At 38.6% G+C, this 18710-nt stretch overlaps 1 protein-coding gene across 5 annotated transcripts in view; it reads left to right on the top strand.

Annotated features, from left to right (window-relative positions):
* NR3C2 (nuclear receptor subfamily 3 group C member 2) overlaps positions 1-18710 on the top strand; it is a 201622-nt gene that overhangs the window by 102072 nt on the left and 80840 nt on the right. For all 5 annotated transcript variants that reach the window (XM_068680919.1, XM_068680918.1, XM_068680920.1 and 2 more), the window contains one exon: positions 8188-8327. In XM_068680919.1, the coding sequence (XP_068537020.1) occupies positions 8188-8327 (140 nt within the window). The remainder of the gene's footprint in view (positions 1-8187; positions 8328-18710) is intronic.

Genomic DNA, 18710 nt, shown 5'->3' with positions numbered 1-18710 from the left:
CTTTTATTTGACAAGTTGGAAAATAGCCTTTGTTCCCATGGTAACCTTTCTTGTGCTTTGGTGCATTTTTTCCCTATGGTTTCATGGTTGCTCTGGAGGTTTTTCTATTGTGGTATTTTAATCCCCATTAGACTGGGATGGCAGTTCGGTTCACTTTTTACTATTCTGAAGTATTAATTTTTCTATTTTATTGGAATACAGAACTCTTGTAAACTTTTTATATTGCCTGGTTAGGGCATACATGGGACAGTGGCTTTCTCTGTACGCGTATCATGCACTCGGCAGATGAAGCACGTAGTTTCTGATAGGCGAGTAAGTGTGATCAGACCAAGCTGCTTCTCTATTAAGTTAATACTGTTGATAAAATTCTTCAGATTTGTATCCTTTTAGGACTTAAGGTGCCAAGCCCAAGGGTGTGGTGGCAGAGGAACGGGTCAGATTTCTGACTTGGCAACAGAATGACACTTCTTCAGGGTGAAAATGGTCAATTCTCTAGTCTTTAATGCCATTTCGCTGCCATAAAGGTTTCATATAATAAGGTTTTCAAGCAAAGGAAGGTATTTGTGAGAACTGCTTGGTTAGACTCTGAAGGAGGAATGTGAAAAAAGTAGCGAGCTTTATTTTGAAAAGGGGAGACTTCTTATTAAGGGGTGTTCTTATTACTGGGAGCATCTCCCTGCATCGCTGGCCTCTAGGTTTATTTTCCTTCCTTCTTGTTTGTTCAATTTTTCTTTGTCTTAAGAGTCCTCAGCAGCAGAGCAAAGTTGTCATGCAGTCTTGTCTTGCATGTAATTCCTTATGGCAATGATTTCCCACTGGTGCCAGCATCAGCAGGAGAAATTCACTTGAATCATTGCATTTATGCAGTTTACAAAGTATTGCTGACCAAGAAGGCAGCAGAGCCTTAACAAGTAAACACGACTGTGCTCTCCTACAGAAGTGATCAGGATTCTTAATTAGTTGAAATATTTTTCAGTGGCAGAAGATGAGATGGTTCTATGAGAAATGGGATTTTCAAAGCTGTCTCTTTCCCTTTGATCAAGACAGTGGAGCAGGTACAGGAAAAGAGAGGGTTAAATGTTCCCCCCCCCCCAACTTTCAATAATTAACTAGATCATTTGCCAGATACACCGTTCCTGCCTTATCTTGCTATACAATGCATTGCAATTTATAATGAGCAGAACAAAAATGAACACCGCATGCATTTAAACTGCACTAATTCTATAAGTGGACCAAATATTAAAAGTTAGAGCAAATGTGCTGCTTGATGTTGGTCTGCGGCTTCCAAAGGTGGAGATTTGCTTCTACGAGTAAACTCCCTACCTAGGTCAGCCATTCCTTTTCCACAGAAAACTATATTTATGTACTGAAAAACTGCAGAACGAGTGAGTTTTATTTCCCTTGGGGCATTAGATCTTGTTACGTTGCGACAGTAGTTAGAGCAGAAGTGCCTTTCAGAAGACTATGTGGAGGACATTACACAGCTCTGATCACTGGATCAGTGGGCAAAAAGCAGATTTATTTCCCTAGGAGATAAGTGCTGCTCGGTTTCAGTCCACCAGAACACAGTTTTATTTATGCTTAAGTTCATATTTTTCTGTAGTCAATGGGTTACTTTAAGGTAAAAATTGGATAGCCGACTGTAGCTGCTACCAAAAGATCTCAGAGGAGAAGGTCAAGGAAAAGTCAAAGGCTTACAGCTGGATTGGGGAAGTGCTGGGTCCTGTCAGCATCCACTGAGGGAAATGGAAATTGAAGGGCCTTGCTACACTTGCTTCATTTTGTAAAATCAACATGTGCCTTAAGGTTAAGCTAAATACAAGAACCTATTCACTGGTGGCTACAGCACAGGAGAACCCATCAGCTTCTATCTGCAGAATAAATACTGTAATTTTATTACTGTTATTATTTTTATTTTTTAATCGTAACTGACTCCTAGATTTGCGAGCATGGGAGAAAGGGTGGAGCCTTTTCTTTTATCACTGTACATCAGAGTTCACTTCTTAGAATAATTAAGATCAAGGTAGGAAAGTGTCATCTCTGACCCCTAGGCACTGCCAAATAAAGTAACTTTGATGGGAAAGCTGGAGCTGCTGAGAGAAGAAACCCTGTGATCTCATAGCTTTCTCTTAACTGTGCTTTCCTCTCTGATACCTGTTTCCTCATACTGAGCATTTACGAGGAAAGAGTATAATATTGGATTATTTTTTTAATCTATACTTTGTATTAGAGCTGCAGTATTTGAAGTTAAAACAACTGAAAATTTCCTCTATTGGAACAGTGTGTGTCTGTGTTAGAAAAAGAGATTGACATGAACTGCTAAATTAAATGTAGCTTAACAGCTACTGCACTTATCTGATGCTGGTGGGGTTTTTGTTTGTTTTCTGTTCTTTTTAAGTTTCTTAAAAATACATCTTGCAAGTCATAGGTGGCAAAACACATTTATTTTGGTGAGATACTGATCCCTTTTTTTAAATTGCGGTAAGCAGTAGTGGATAGCATGAGTTCCTCATCATTAGCGAAAACAAAACAAACAAATGTGAACAAATGGTAATCTGTATAAGAGCTCTGAGATTCTGGATTCCAGGAGGCTTCAAAAATAATTGATTTATAGGCCAAGAAGATACTAGTTTACAGGTTGTTGTTCTTCCTTAATTGAATTTCCCGAATATTTCACTTGAATGGAAAAATGTTTTTCTTATCTTTGTTACTCTAGTGAAGAGAAGACATTTTAAAAAATATCTTTCCCTAGCTGCTCATATTACTTCTGGACTGAAACAGTACTCCAGATGTCAGAGCAAGCATGCACTGCCTCGGATGTTATGCTTGGTGCCTATCATCCCTAATACACACTAAAATACAGTTACCTTCCCTAAAATATCTACATCTTGTTCGGGGTTTCTGAGACTTCAAAGGACATTCTTTGTTTGTTTTCTTTTAAGACAGAAGTTAAAAGAAAAATCCTGCACCTTTTTTTTTTTTTTTTAGAGGCGTAAGGGTTGGTATAAGAGTAAAAGAATTGGTGTAAAGGTGTAAGGGTTGGTAGTGGCTATATGGGTCCTGTTGTCTTATCCAAGGAAACATAACTTCTGTAATGTCTGTCTTCATCTTTGTAGGAGCAAGATAATGCCCCGAGAAACTCAGTCAGCAGAACGTGCAGCTAGGTTATTTGGCAGTTTGTGTGCCTCTGCCAAATAGTAGAGGGTAAATGTTGCTCTTAATTTTGGCTCTGAGGCTTAAGGGTGGTTTGGTTTCAGCTTTCGTTCTTTCTTCAGCTCCACATTCACGAGGTCCCACGTGACTGCCTTCTCCTCCTAAAATCTGATTGTTTCATCTCTCTACCTTTTTACTTCTCTATGCTTTCTTGGTCTGCTGACAGGAAGATTGGTTTATGTAGTCTGACATTTTAAGAAATACCATTTTCCAGTCTGCTAATCTGCTTTATGCGAGTAGTTACAGCAGAGAACCAAGGTACATTCCTGCAGTGAAACTTTTTAAGAAAATCAGGCTGCACAAGGCAGAACTTACATTGGTAAAACCTCAGTATTGACAAAATGGTGTGGAGCAAAATCCGGGGAATGGTACACGCCACTGGTGGAGGTTGTGGTCAACATCCTTGTGTGGTGGTCAAGTAATCTCGTGGACAACTTTTGACCAGCTTAACATTTCCTAAGTCACTACAGGAATTATCATGGGCAATGAAATTACTGTGTGTGTGTGACCACACATAAAAATAGCAGAGGGAATGGGAAGAGAAGGTGCTCGTGCTGTGGTGACTGAATGAATGATGAGCTACAGAAAGGAAGAGGCTAGGAGAGCTGGGCAGAGAAGCAGTGAGTCAAAGCAAGCACTTAGGAATCCAATGCTAGCTGTAGAGGCCAGGAAAAGTTGAAGGGAATGTTTGGAAGGAGAAAAATATACTCTCTACATGGTAGCATAAACTTTTGTCTGGGATTCGTTTTGTGGCTTGTGCTTCTTTGGAGTACTTCATTTTATCATCAGAAAGGTGGCATTTGGTTAAACTGCACTCCTGTATGACATCTGGTTTGAAAAGCATCATAACCTATATAATCAGCTTTTCAAATGCTGGATTATCTGTGGTTTTATTGACTCTTCTTTACAAAATCTGTTCTAATTAATTCTCCATATAACTATTCCTAAAGCCAACTTCCTAAGACACAAATAAGCTTGATGGCAATGGCCAGTCAAGGTCAGTATTTAACTGCCAGCATTTGCACTGTTAAGGATAATAAATCAGGCTTATTCCTAATCAAATACCCTACAACGTGACAAATGTTACTGGAGCCATCTAAGGGACCATTTTACAAATCATTTAGAAGATACATTTGGCATTGTTAAACTGATCCATGCTGCCCTTGGCTGTAAAATTGTTGTGATAAAATATGTATGCTGTGTTAGATCTCTTCTCTGCATCCTGCTGTGCAGGGTTGTTTTGTTTGGTTGATTCTTCTTCACATTGGAAATATGACAGCAGCATGAAAGTAATAACCCCTAATCAGGCTATGGAAACCAGTGACTTCTAAAAGCAGTAATGAGTAGCCAACAATGTGGCATCTCATCTCATCTTTCTTGTGTTTTCATTTTGTATTAAAAGTAGATTGCTGGCTACAAGAAAGAAATCCAAGTCAACAGTAGCCCACTGAAAGCTTAAAGAACTGTGACTAGCAGAGCAATATTTTGTTAGAATCTAGTTTGGACTCATACGAATGTATAAAAGCAGCATTTTCACTTGCTCCAAGCATTAAAAGCCTCAATCCTGCTGTGGTCCACAGGTGTCTTTAGATTTAGGGTGTCATTTCAATAGGCTTTTGTCACTAGACTAATTGTTAATTTATGTTAGCATTACATAATAGAAATTTATGGGATGTTTCTGTACAAAAAATAATGAAAAGGGAAATATTTAACTCAGAGCATATATGAAAAGCATTTTCAAAGCAGGGGGTTACTTTAGTCTAGGGTTTCCCACTATACGTATTATAAGATATACAGCTATCCTGATTAATTAATTTGTGTAATAAAAGTAAATAATAAATCAAACATGTTTAGTGTCATAAAAGCTGGATATCTGGCCTTGAATTGAGGGCAGAGAGAATTTGCTCACCAGTCAGATCTTGATGCAAATCTTATTCACTGTGGTCAAGTTTCTAAGAAAGGAATGACAGTGTGAATGTAAGAGATTCATGAGGAAAAGGTGTAACCATCCATGCATACTTTGTTGAGAAAAGAATAGCTTCCATGGAGAGAATGACTTAATTTGAGGTTTAGCAATATGACTTGAGCATATTTTCAGAAGTCAGTATTTTATTATTTTCAGGTGTGTACAAACACCACCGTAGCTCCTGTGTGAGATAATGTAACAGCATTTTAAATTAGGAAATACTTTGGTGTAGCATGGATGAAAGAGAACAGAAGACATCTTAAAACCAATCAAGCAAAACATTGTGCATTAGAAGGCAATCATAGCTTAAGCTGGCACAAATTGGAGGAAATTTGAGTTCTGACAGCTAATATCAACGTTCCTTTGCAGTGGAGTATTTGAGAATTGCTCCATGTTGGATACTCCTATTAAGAACAAAAATACCTCATTTGTGTTTTAACCTATTCCACTTTTAAACTGATTAAAAGGATGTATGGGAATTAATTAAATTTTATTCCAGAATGTTAAGTTTCCACCTGTGGTGCTGCGGCTGAATAGCTGAATACACGCTTTGCATTCAAGCTGTACCTTCACCTTTCAGCTATATTCAAGCCCTTTGTCTAGATAAGCACTGTATAAAATATGCTATAGATAATGTCTTAGGTAGGCATTTAATAATAGTCATGGATCAAATGGTGTCTCAGTGTGTCTACTGGCTTTTTTTAAACCCACTAATTCTGTGTAAGTAGAATTTTAAGGGGCAGCTCATATCTAAAAAAAAGGCTCTCCCACCTTCTGCAAATCCTACATGACAATTTATTTTCATCTGAAAAGAAGACACGTGTATGTGTGTGTATGCAGTCATGTGTGCAGATATCAACACACTGCTGTGATACTCTGGGATCCTCTATTTCTGCACAATAAGAGCTCCCTAACAGAATTACCTTTTTTTTTAGATATTGAAACAAAAACACAATGACCTTCTCCAGGGTAGTAGGACTATGCAATACAGTAGTCGTATGGTAGGAAAATTTTTGCCAGTCTTATGAAGAAATGCGAACATGCAAAATTACAAATGCCCCGAGATATTTTGGTGGTGTGTCAGAATTGAAATGTTTCCTTTTTCAGACAAAATACTGCAGTTGCAGTGGAAGAGCGAAAAATGAATTTTCAACGAGGTAGTTTTCCAGGTTATTGACATTTTCTCTCGAAAGCAGACACCTTCAGAAGAATTCTGTTTAATGAAAGGCTTGATTTTTTCACGCAGCGTGCAGCATGCTAGAAGGAGAAAGGAGTTTTTACCCGAGTCCTATTCATTGCCTAAACAAATCAAAATGCAGAGCTGAAATTCAGTGTTGAAGAGCAGCACAATCTTGGTAGAAGTACCTGCCTTTCCTTCCAGCTATGCTCATCCCGTGTGCATAGATCTGCCTGGGACTTGAGCAAACAGAACTTTCTGTAACGCAGATCTGGCGAGGCTTTCCTTTGTCTCTCTGGCAGATGAGCTAATGCCATCACCTAGCAATTATCAAGTAGTGTTGAGTTATGTAATGAAAGTATAAATAGCACAAGGAATAAAACTAGTAAACCTAACAGACTAGCAAGCAGACAAGAAATACTATTTGGAACGTTTTGATTAGCATCTGTATGGTGTCATTTGAAAAGATGTTTAGTTTGGATGCTACAGTAAAGCTGCAGGCCAGGAGACTCGTGGTCCTTGATCTGGAGTGACGTTCCTGCTGTGCCCCTGGATAAATCGTTTGGCCACTGTGTAGCTCTTTAAAGGAAGATGTGAAAAAAGGCAAAGGGTGCCTCCTTGGAATTTCTTAAGCGAGCTGGTTATCTTATGTTTGAATTCAGACTACCTATGAACTTTGTTTCCCAATGGCTGACCAACAAATAGCCCGTGATCTGCAATTTGAACGATCAGATTGTTTCACCACTAGTGTAAAATTTTCCAGGGTTGTTTTTGTAGTTGCTTGACAGGCTTCAGGGAGATAACGTGTGAAGAAATGCAAGAGGTCATGTTTACCTGGAGAAGAGAGACGGTATCGAAGGGAAGATTCGCTCCAGCCCTTGAGAGGTGTGGGAGGGATCCAAAGCTCTCATCTCCTCTGGTATCTGGCACGTTTCTCTGAGCGTGCCGATTATGTTAGGGTGGCATTTCCAGTTCCTTAGGGAAGAAGGGAGGGAGGAGACTCGCTGCATCATGAAATTTGAGTTGTGTTTTGAAGAGCACTGTATTTTAGGGCTGCCAGTGGAAAATACTAGCTAAAGATACTGTCAGAGAGTCACGGTTGAAAAAAAAAAAAACAACAACAACAAAACTTCTCCATGTTTTAAGCATGTGGTAGATGGTAAAAGCTGGGTCTGCAAGATGCATTGGTCTGCAAAACTTCAGAATGCTTTCTAAACCTCCAGGGCTGCTTTCCTGGCACCTATAGTAAAATAGAAGGATATTTTACACTTGCAGAATATAAAAAGGCTTCAGAACAACTTTGGAAGTAAGCTGTTCAATTACAGAAATGTAAGTGGCTCAAGGGTCACTGTAGTGGTAAGCAGGAACGTGATCAGGCAAGGGCATGCCATTTTGCTGTGCTCCTTCATAAAATGGTCTTACCGGTTTTATTACAGGTATGCCTTAGCCATAAGAGCTTGAGACAAACAAACAAACAGAAGGAAAATTTATAGTTATTTGGGCATTGCCAGAGTGGTTTGTTTGTTTATTTTCAGTTTTAGTCATCTGCTACCAATAAATTCCACTGCCCTTGTGGTAACTTCTCACATTAACATTGATGTATTATGGGTGTTTTAAAACAGACAATAAAAATACTTCATCTACTAATTAAAGCAACTCATGTATTCAATCAAGCACTGAAAGAAAGAGTTGTGGTTTTCTAATTGTTAGGTGCCTTGAGCATTATACCTGTTATAAATTCTTAATTGAACTTTGCATTGTGGCCAGTGTGATTTGAAATATTCATAACTGTTTTGTTTGTTGTTTTCTTTTTTCTTTTTTTTTGCTCCAGCTCTTCATTGAGAAGTGTATCAACTGGTTCTTCAAGACCTTCCAAAGTGTGCTTGGTGTGTGGAGATGAAGCATCTGGGTGTCATTATGGGGTAGTTACATGTGGCAGCTGTAAAGTTTTCTTCAAGAGAGCAGTAGAAGGTAAGAAGGCAAAAAAAAAAATCAGCAAAAAAAAAAAAAAGTCAAGGCAAAATGTCGTCAGTTTATTTTATATAGAAATATATGTGTGTATATATATATATATATACACACTTGTTTTTCCTATGTGTTTTCTGCTGTTGATAAAGTTCTGTGTTAATCTGAGAAAAAACGTTGAATGGACTCCAATTACATGTGATATAATTTATGTAGAATATGCCAGGATGTTTTTCCTTTTTGTGCCTTTTTTTTAAAGAATGCATTGTTTTACTTTATGCTACTGCTGTATTAGGCTTCTGCTCCTCCAGTTCTCTTAGTGGCTTTTTGTAATTTCCATTAGACATGAACACAATTGATGTAAACATACTTCAGCGTCTCCTGTACTGGAAGATGAATAGGATTGTTTCATCATTTTGACATCCTTATATGACAGTACAACTCAGGTCAGTTGTCTACATTTGGGTAGCTCCAGGTCTTCAGATGCAGTAGTGCATCATCTGTTTTGTCTTTCAGCAAAAGAGAAGTAAGCGGCTTTACAGTACTGTGGTAGATTGATGAGGGTGCACAAATTGATCATTGTGCGTTGCTTAGACATGGCAATGGTCGTTTTCTTCATTAAGGACTAGGACTTTTCATGCGGTCTGTATTTTGAGAGCTTTGTCATCACAGAAGTATTTAGCTGACCTCTCCCTGTTTTATGTTATTTATGGTGTAGCTTGTCTTTCCTGGGCACTTCAATAGAAAGAAGTTAGTGTTACTCAGAGTGCTGCAGGATTTCTGGTAGGTGTTGCCTCTCGGTGGTTTGGGTTGTTAGGATATATAAGACCTTTAAAGACTTTTAAACAATTTATTCAAGTGATAGAAATCAAATTTTTAGTATCTGATTAAGACTTCATGGCATGCAAAGGACATAAATACTACATAGGTTTTTTTGAAATCATTACTGATAGTAGATGTTCTTATAACCAGTGATGAAACAAGCTGTTTTTAATTACTGATCTATTTTGATGAAGAAAAACCTAGAAGGAAGAAAATAAACTCTCAGTATGGTGTCCAGCTTGTGCTGAAAAGAGTGAGGCAGTGTATCATGTGATTAATTACTTCTGTTGTCACTGAATCTGCTGTTGGTGGCTGTGAGGATATAGCTCACTGTTAAGTTGACCTTGAGAACTTGTGCGTCATTGAAGTCAAGACCTCATGTAATACCTCTCTATCAATCTGTTTTGCCATCTATCATCAAAAGGTGTCAATTTGATTGAAATAAACTTCCCAAAGTTATAAGGACATGGAAAAGACCTCCCCCCCAACCCCCCTTCTGAAAGCATTTTCTCTTACTGTTGTGCAGTAGCTGACCTTGAAGTCTTCATTCTCTAACTTCTTGTTTGAAGTTTCAGTTCCTTAATGTAGCACTTGAACTGGAAAACTTGATGTAGTTTCACTAAATGATTTCCTCTGTGTGCTTCCATGCCACATCATGGATGGACATTTGCATATCCAGGTCTAAGTTTGTGAAATTTGAATCATGAAGGCATTTTTTATTTTGGTGGTAGTGGTGTTTTTTTTTGTTTGGCATACACCTACTGTATGAAATGGTAGAACCTTTTCTTATCTTCCTTCCTCCTTTCCTGCCTTCCAAGAAAGCTTCCTTCCCGGTCTAAAATCATTGTAATTTCAAGGCATTTTGTATCTACAATTACCATACCTCTCATTTTTTATGTCCTTTCTGACATATTTTGATGGATATTCCTTATCCTATTTTAGACATTTATGAAAAATTAGGGGGGTTGCCATTAGGAGTTAACAAAGCAGCGAAACTGTATTTCCAAGCCTAAGAAGCCAAGGTTATTAGGAAAGGATTACTCTGTAATCAGACATAAAACCACATTTTTAAAATGTAGTTATAAGTAATTAAAGTTTACCAGGTAAACAAACAACAATAACAAAAAAGCTTTAAAAAAAAAAAAAATTGTCTTCATTGAAGACTGGAGATGGGAGATTTAAATTCCCATAAAATATATTTTTAGAATATATTTTTAGAATTATTATATTTCCATACGGGTTCTTACACATGGTATCTGAATACTGTCTGGACTTCTGCTTCTAAGCACGTGACTGTGAGCTCTTGATGCTACCAGTAATGTTGTTATTGCAAACACTACAAATTTGTCTCATACTTTCTATGTTTATGTAAAAGTTCATAGAAGTATGTTGTAGTGTATTAGTCAGAAGAGGTCATAACAAAAACAGAATATACATTTTAGCTGTAAACATCCTGAAACTATCAACATGAATAAAAATCTGTGCAGGTAGGTTTGTAACAAAAATGTTTGTTAAAGTCATCCTAAATTCTTCAGTTGGGTGCACAGCCAATAAAACCACTCATCTTGAGGTTTCCTATTTTAATTGGAATGCTCATAACAATTACTGTGGTGTACCAAAAGTTCATGAGGATGTTTTTAAAAGTATGGTAATTCAGTGCATGGTATAAATCAAAGTAGAAGTACTACCTTAAGTGTAGATCTTGGACATACTTGTCTGAGCTCTGAGCTACAACTATGTTCTTTCCTTAAGTGCCTGCATCCTTGCCTTTATTACAAAGAAACAGTAATACTTCCTCTGTGAACATAGAAATAGACACAATTTTCTGGGATATTTATAAATACGTTGGCTTATTTATTTGAGTAAAAATGAGTTGTTCCCTCCCTAAAAGATTATAGTAAAAGAATAGAAGAGATTCCTCAACTTTAGTTCACTGTTTCCCTGTAATTCTGTGGACTGACTTTTTTAAAAAAATTATGAATATTTTCCAGGTATTTTACACATTTTATGTCCACATATGCATGTACACACAGGCATGAATTTTTACTATTTGGTTCACTAAACATTTTTCAGTAGAAAGCAGCATGAGTATTCTTCCAGAAATGACCCCTACCTCCAGTTCTTATTAAAAATGGTGTGTAAGGCTGGTGCATTTTTCACAGAATCACAGAATGGCTGAGTTTGGAAGAGAGACCTCTAGAGGTCATCTGGTCCAACCCCTCTGCTCCAGCAGGGGCCACCTAGAGCAGGTTGCCCAGGACCACGTCCAGGTAGCTTTTGAAGATCTCTGAGGAAGGAGTCTAGGCAACTTCTGCCAGTACTTTGTCACCCACACAGGAAAAAATTCTTGGTGTTCAGAAGCTGAACCTCCTCTGTTTCAGTTTTTGCCCTCTTTGAACAGAATAATTCTTTCCTTGAAGGGGGAGAGGATTTTTGTTTGTTAGATTGTAATGAATAAACAAAAGTTTTATTTAGTTTAGATTAAAAAGGTGCACACCTGGTTACACACCAGTAGTCCTTCAAAAGATGTAGTACGGTGGAAATCACGGGAGACCAGCTGGCGTTCAGGTGAAAGCACTGGCGGGGAGACAAAACATGTCAAAAAATATGGAAGCAGAGGGGAGGAAGATTTGGAGAAAGGGAATGTGGCACACTATCCAGCTCTTTTGGTCTCAGCTGGAATTGCTGAAGTGTTGTGAGCCCTCCTTGAACAGCTTTTGATTGCCAATTGCTTTGTGCTGCTAGGAAATACTATAAAACAGAGGCATTATAATAGGATTAAAAAAAAAAAAATGCCTTGAAACTTAAAACAAGAAAGTCCATAGCAACAATGAGGCTGAAGCTCACATTTCCAGTTATAAGTCTAGTAGTCATGTTCCCCATCGATCTTATTTTGGGGTACTTACAGGAAAAGTGCAATGAATTAAAGAGAAGGAGAGCTATAGACCAAAAAAATACTAAAATGACTTCTTTGCTGAAAGTTCCAAAGTAATTTCAGGTGCAATTCATTATGGGGGTATAAATTATCAAAGAGCAAAACTTTGGTATCAAGTAGCATGAACTTCTTGATGGCTTACTTAATGAACAAGAGTCTGGACTGCTATGAAGAAATGTGATTGTGTTACTAAAATAAATTTGATCTGCCTTGCAAACACTAAAACACCTTGACCATAATAAAAATGTTGATAAATTGTTGCAGTAAAGGTTGAGACATGTACTTATGATACATTTTCACATGGGATAACTATACTTTATGATTTTCTAAATTGAAGATACGACCAATCATAGAGTTATTTAAACTTGGATTTATGTTCATTAATGGAGTCATATGCTGATTATGTACTGTACTGTGGGGGAACCTAAAGCACCTGGCCAGTTTTCTCTGCTAATTTTCCACTGAACCAGCTTTCTCTAAGGAGAGTAAAAGGCATGAAGTCAGAAATCACAGCTGTTCTTGCGTATGCTTTGCATTTTCAGTCTTCATTTGTTCGAGTTCCAGACAAGTATGAGGTAATCTGTCCTAAATCAAAATTATATCGCTTCTTAAGTTGCTAAAGTTAATCTTTCATTCTTCCTTTGGCTTGAATGTAAGAAAAAAGGAAGGCATTTTTCATCTCCAAATGGTGGTAAAGCCAACAGCAAAAATGACTGTCATCCAGTTATTTTGCATATTTGCTGAGAGACTTTGGGCTACTTAAAATGGAAGAATTAACAAATTACATCCTATTAGTTATAGGGAAGCTTTTCTTTACTTTTTTGAATAGAAAGAGTTGTTTTCAGATTTTGTTGTCTAGAGGGTTTGCCTTAGACACAGTTCTGCTATTTTAGGTCAGAAATGTGTAGATCTCTTGCCGTGTCCAAGGTAGAAACATCATCACAGCAACAGAAGTTTCTAGGCTTCCATTTATTTTTCACCTGATCATTTATTATTTGCCTATTTAAAGCAGGGGGAAATTTGGCTGCAGGAGATTTTTCAAATTCTAGTCTGTTAACACCTTACTTAAAAGCCTACTGACTACAGCAACTGGGCTGTGCACCTCAGCGAGCAGCATAGCGACTAAGAAACCCTCCTAAGAAACCCCAGAGGGGATGAAATGTCATGTGCAGCAATCTGAAAAGACTCTGCACAGCTGTGGGAGCTGAGATTGTCTCAAAACTGAGGTTAGGGAAAAGAAGTGGCTTTCTTCTTCTCCCTTTGTGCTCAGCTGTTTGTTAACACAGGACCAAAACAGCTGGGGCCGCGGGATGGAGGGTGTAGCCCACCGGTCATCTGGGGTAGCTCTGAGTCTGCTGTACCACGCACCAAGGCTGGTCTTACTGCCACAACCGAAGTGATCCAACAGCCTTCCACAGACTCATCCTAGCACGAAGGATTGCAGGCTGTCACCAGCCTGAAAATTCAGTGGTAGATTCCATTTTTTGGCAAGCAAGGCACTGTGCAACCATTTAGCAGTGGGCCAGATGTGTAATATCCCAGGGATAGTCTTTTTTTTGGAAATACTCTATAGTCTCAGTTTCCAGAAGGCCACACAAGAGGAAAAGTGATAGGTTATACGTAATATGTTTTTTCAGAAACAGGTAATCTTCCCTTGGCTCTCCCATGCACTGTACATGAAAGAACTTCCCAGAGCTCTGCACCTCCAGCTAGAAAATACAGAGAAACTAAAGCCTCTGTGTGTGTCTCCAAATTTTTTTTATTTGAATTGAGGTGGAAAAAAAATCAAGGTATGAGAATTTAAATGCTAGAATATGTAGCTCTTGAATAATTTGCTTAATTAGTTAGTTTTATAAACTATATTACTGCTATACAGGAAAGGCTACCTTATTGATAATATGAAGAAGCAGTATTTTATTGCTTCAGAAGCTGAATTTGATACATCATAGAAAGGCATTTTCCCCACCATTTTGTAGTGCATCCACAAATTTTGTACGTCTGTGTCCCTAGAATTAATTATACATACAGTTCTTCACTCTCCACTCTTCTGTTCATTCACTGTAATGGAGTCAGTGTTTTTCCGTCACAGGCTGCAATTTTCCTTTTATCCACTTTCATAAGGTCAGTGACCTCTCTAAATTCAACATCACTCAGTATAGATGTCCATATGTTTTCATAGAGATTTCTAAGTGGGATTTGAAGTTGACTCTGTTCCTGACCTGTTGCAAGAATCTGTTTTACAACCTATCAAACAGAACTATTAGGTGCAGAGCAAGCAGATGGGTGATCTGCTGAGGGCAAGTGAGCTGGTCAAATTCATGTAGCAGCTGCTACTCTACTTGATATGCCATGGTTAATAGGTGTAAAATAAAATTTAAATAATTAAGTCATCATAGGTTTGAAGCTGCCACCAGTCTTCCGTGCTCTTATAGACATGAAAAAGACTCTTCCTATTTTTCACTCTGGCAGGCGGTGTTGCTCAGTGAAATGCAGTCTGATTTCCTGCTCCCGCAGTTGACTTTAGTAACTTAGAGCTCAGAGTTTAGGAGGTTGGTAGGAGGAAAGAGCTAGAAATATTTGCATTGGGACCCCAAAAAGGGGAAAAAAGCAAGCAGCGAGAAGCATGACACATACACAAAAATAAAGAAGGATTAATTAAGGATGGAACTGAGTATTTGAAAGCTGGGGAGGAGTGGAATGGGAGGAAGAGATTTCCTTGTGGCTCTCAGGGTAAGTGCCCTTGTATGACAAACTGTGATTGAAGCTGAGGAATAAATACTGGAGATGTGTTGAATGGGGAGTGTAATGCCAATACAGCAAACACATTCTGGTAGCATTTTGGGAAGGAAGTGAGAGGTTTGGGGACCATCTCGGTGGTAGAGCTTCCTGGTTTTAAAACAAAGAATAAGGTTAGCAGCTGCAGTGCCACAAAGAACCACAAGATGGTTAATGGCTGGAAAAATGCTTTGAAAAAAAATGTTTTACAACAGACAGCTAAAACTCTGCACGCACTCTTTTCCAAAAACTTTTCCCTGTAGAGAGGGAGAGACAAGGACAAGGATGAGAATTTAGATACTGGCTGCTGTCTAACACTGAAAAACACACACACAGTGCTAGGAAGTCTGAGTGCAACTTTTGATTTACAAATCCAAGCATCATTCAGTCTTTCAAGCACTTACTTGCTGTGCCTTTCTTTATAAGAGAGGGGTAATTTTGGCATTCTTATGATATAACAAAGATCTGAGTTGCAGTAATTTGTATTTATTCATTTGACACATCACAGAGTACCATCATTGTAGATCAGAGTCTTTGTAAGTGGGATGCCCCTGTGAAGGCATGATGACTTAAGATAACCAGAAATATTTTGGCTAACAGAAGATCGAATGTCATAGCCATTATCTTAGTGCCTTCTCAAATACTTCAGCTTCCTTTTCTTTAACAAGAAAATGATTTTTTTTTTCCTGTAGGTCATATAGGGAAGGTAGATAGAGTACTGGTTGGAAATTTTGTCTTCTAGACAGTAGTCCCAAGATGGCTGAGCCATTTGTGTAGTGTATTTATACAAAATCCACATTTTGTAATATTCACTGTCATGGTATAAATGATGGAGTATTGTGTATACCTCTGGTCACCAGTGTGTTAGTTTGATTCAGAGTCAGATAAACACATTAGGAGAGCTTCTGAAATGATCTGAGGAATAAAAATTTATTTTATGTCAGGTGACTAAATGCTTTTAGGTTTTTTTAGCTTACCCAAAAAGAGTCTGTGTTGGGACATGATTGCTGTCTATAAATATTTCACAGTGGAGGAATAGACAACTGAGAGGGAGAAGAATTTATTTTGAACTAAGAACTGTACTGAAATAACAGCAAATGGGTAAAACTGACATTAACTAGTTTGGTATTTTCAAGTGCTGCAAACCGTCAAAAAGGGGGACATTTAGGGACATTCTCCTAAAGAGAGGTGGTAGGATTTAAGTGCCTGCTTTGAAATGGAATGTAAGAGATGTACCTGCTGTATAATGTGACCTTTGGTAGTAAGGATAAGCCAAAGAGGTCTCTTCTAGTTTCCATCGTGTCCTGGTAAGGCTGGAGAGTTGATCTGACTGCAGAAATGAAAGAAATGGGAGTAGCAAGGGAAAGGGTGAACCAACTAATATATTTTAGGATATTCCACTTGTAATAATGAATACTCAGATCCTAACAGGGGTACAGGACTCCAGTTTTTAAAAGCTGATGTAAAGTGCTCAGATCCTGTGTAAGGCAGAGCTGCTTTCTTGTTGTAGTAGCAGATGAATGTCTGTCTCCTGAGATAACTTTTTCATTTTGAGTTCACAAACAAGCTCACAAGACTGAAGTCCTTTTGAGATAGTTCTGTGCCATCCAGCTAAGCCTCTGCAGGTACCTGTAGACGATGTCAAGTGGCCTCATGCTTGGTTTTATTTGCTGATAATTCCCTCAAGTGAGAGCCTGGCTATTGAGAAATCTTCTGTGATTAGCGTGACACTGTTCTTTGACACTGTCCTGCTGGTTCTTGCAACTCCAAGTACAATACGACTGTAAACGGGTAACAGAAAGCGTGAACGACCATTGAAATTGGGATTTGCAATAGGCCATAAATACATGTACAAGATTCTTGATATCAAACAGCATAAAGCATATCAAATGGGGGGGACATATCAAATTTGGGGACTGTTAGTTTTAGGTCAGAGGTTGGACTCGATGATCTTGGAGGTCTCTTCCAACCTAGAAAATTCTGTGATTCTGTGATTCTGTGAAATACCATAAAACAGATGTTTTAGCTCCTTACAGCTATGGTACTGCTTCTGAAGAGATACCGCTTTTTAAAATGGTGTTATCTACCTGCCTTGGCAGTCTATCGAAGCAATGTTATAATTCACACTTTTATAGCAAATAGCACTTCTCTTCTACAACCTTTGAGTTTCAGAAATTTTTTAGAGCCTGAACAAGGTCTTCCAGGTGAAGTAGTTAAGAGCCAAAAGGGGATCCTGCAAGCTACCTTCAACAAAGCAATGTTAGAAATAAGAGATTTGGCAATGTTGTGGCTGAAAGAAATTCTAAAGAAGTAAAACCTCAAGATAAATATAAAAATGCATAAAGCCAGAAACAAAGTATCTTTTTGTATCTCCTAATCTCATTTTAAATAAGAGGGTGGGAAAACAATTTCTAGACCAAAAAAAAAAAAAAAAGTGAAATAAAATGTACATACAGATCTGTCTGGTATAGACAGAGGGAACAAGGCATCTGCTAGCATCTTGGATATAAATAGAGTGGGAAAAGGTAATGGCAAATCTCCCATTGCCTTAAAAGAAGCCAGCATTTCAGCCTTTTTTTTTTTTTTATAGCACAGTTTTAGGCTGTTGAAGGTTGGGACTGCCTCTGCTGGGTTTGAAGTGTAGACCTAGTCTGAGGCAGTTTTGTCAGTTTTCTAGAAATGACAATGACACATGGTCAGCTTTGAAGTCCACAGCTGTTTGTTATTTAAAGGGAGACAATTCTGTTACCCGTTTTAATATATTTTTAATGCAATTGTTTGGTCCTGTCTCTCATGGCTGAGTTTGCCAAACCCTGGTCCCTGAGAAAAGGAAGGTGGGTCAGTCAGGCCATTCCCACCCATTTCAAGGGTGATGATGATGCGGGGCTTTGGCATGCACCTTGTCCCCACTAGAAGAGCAATCATAAACAAGCAGGCTTACAGTCAGACTCCTCAAATGTCAGGTGAAAGGGTGCCAGGAGCTGCTGGCACTGTGACAGGGAGCTCCGAACTGACTGCAGAGTTGCTGCAGAGGTTTGGACAACCATTGCAGCAGCCGGTATGTGAACTAGTGTGTACATTGCATGCAGCCATGCTTGTGTCTGCAAAGTAGGTGCAGCCAAAGCATAAAGTCTGTGTTGCAAAGAAAATAAGTAGAATTTATAGGAAGTAATTCTGGACCAGCAGCCTGTATGTATTCTCTTGCAGTTGTGGTGCGTGCATGTGTGCTGGTTTCCTGCAGGTGTAACTGCTGGGGCTGTTTGGTGCACACAGGGCAGAGAAGGAGTTCACCTGCATTTGCTGCTCTTTGGTTGCTGAGCTGAGGGCAGAGCTTTCCTCTGCCTGTTTCACAGTTGGGAGTACGAGGGCACCAGGAGGGTGTTCTCTCCTTTACCACCTTTCTCCGCAGCTCTGTGTGGGTTTCTGTATGAGGTCTAATGGTGAGCTTCTCAGTTCTTGAGCTGCTTTCTCTTTTCCAATTTGCTTCTTAAAAATACATTGGGGGGGTGGGGTGGGGAGGGGGTGAAAGGGTGAGGTTGCAAAGTTGCAACTAAATGTGAGAGTAATGAATACTAGTGGCTTGCATGGTCTTTATTCGTCTGCATCACATGTAATGCTTTCTAATTCAGTCTTAATGACATGATCACACACAACTCTTTCCATGAGACCTCTGCCTTGCTTATTGAACAGATTGGATAACATTCAATTAGTGAACAGCTTTTCAATAGTTTGTATTCTTCTCATTGCTCAATGTATGGTCCTGTGCCTTCACTGCTGATTGCTATTCATCCCTTGCTCAGAAGACTTAATTGCTTATTTCTTACAGAGCTTTTCTATGGTGCTCATCACTATAATAT

This window comes from Anas acuta, chromosome 4 (assembly GCF_963932015.1).
Source record: "Anas acuta chromosome 4, bAnaAcu1.1, whole genome shotgun sequence".
Classification (NCBI taxonomy): Eukaryota; Metazoa; Chordata; class Aves; order Anseriformes; family Anatidae; genus Anas; species Anas acuta.
The sequence above is the reverse complement of the archived record's forward strand: the minus strand, read 5'-3'. Positions and strand labels throughout refer to the sequence as shown.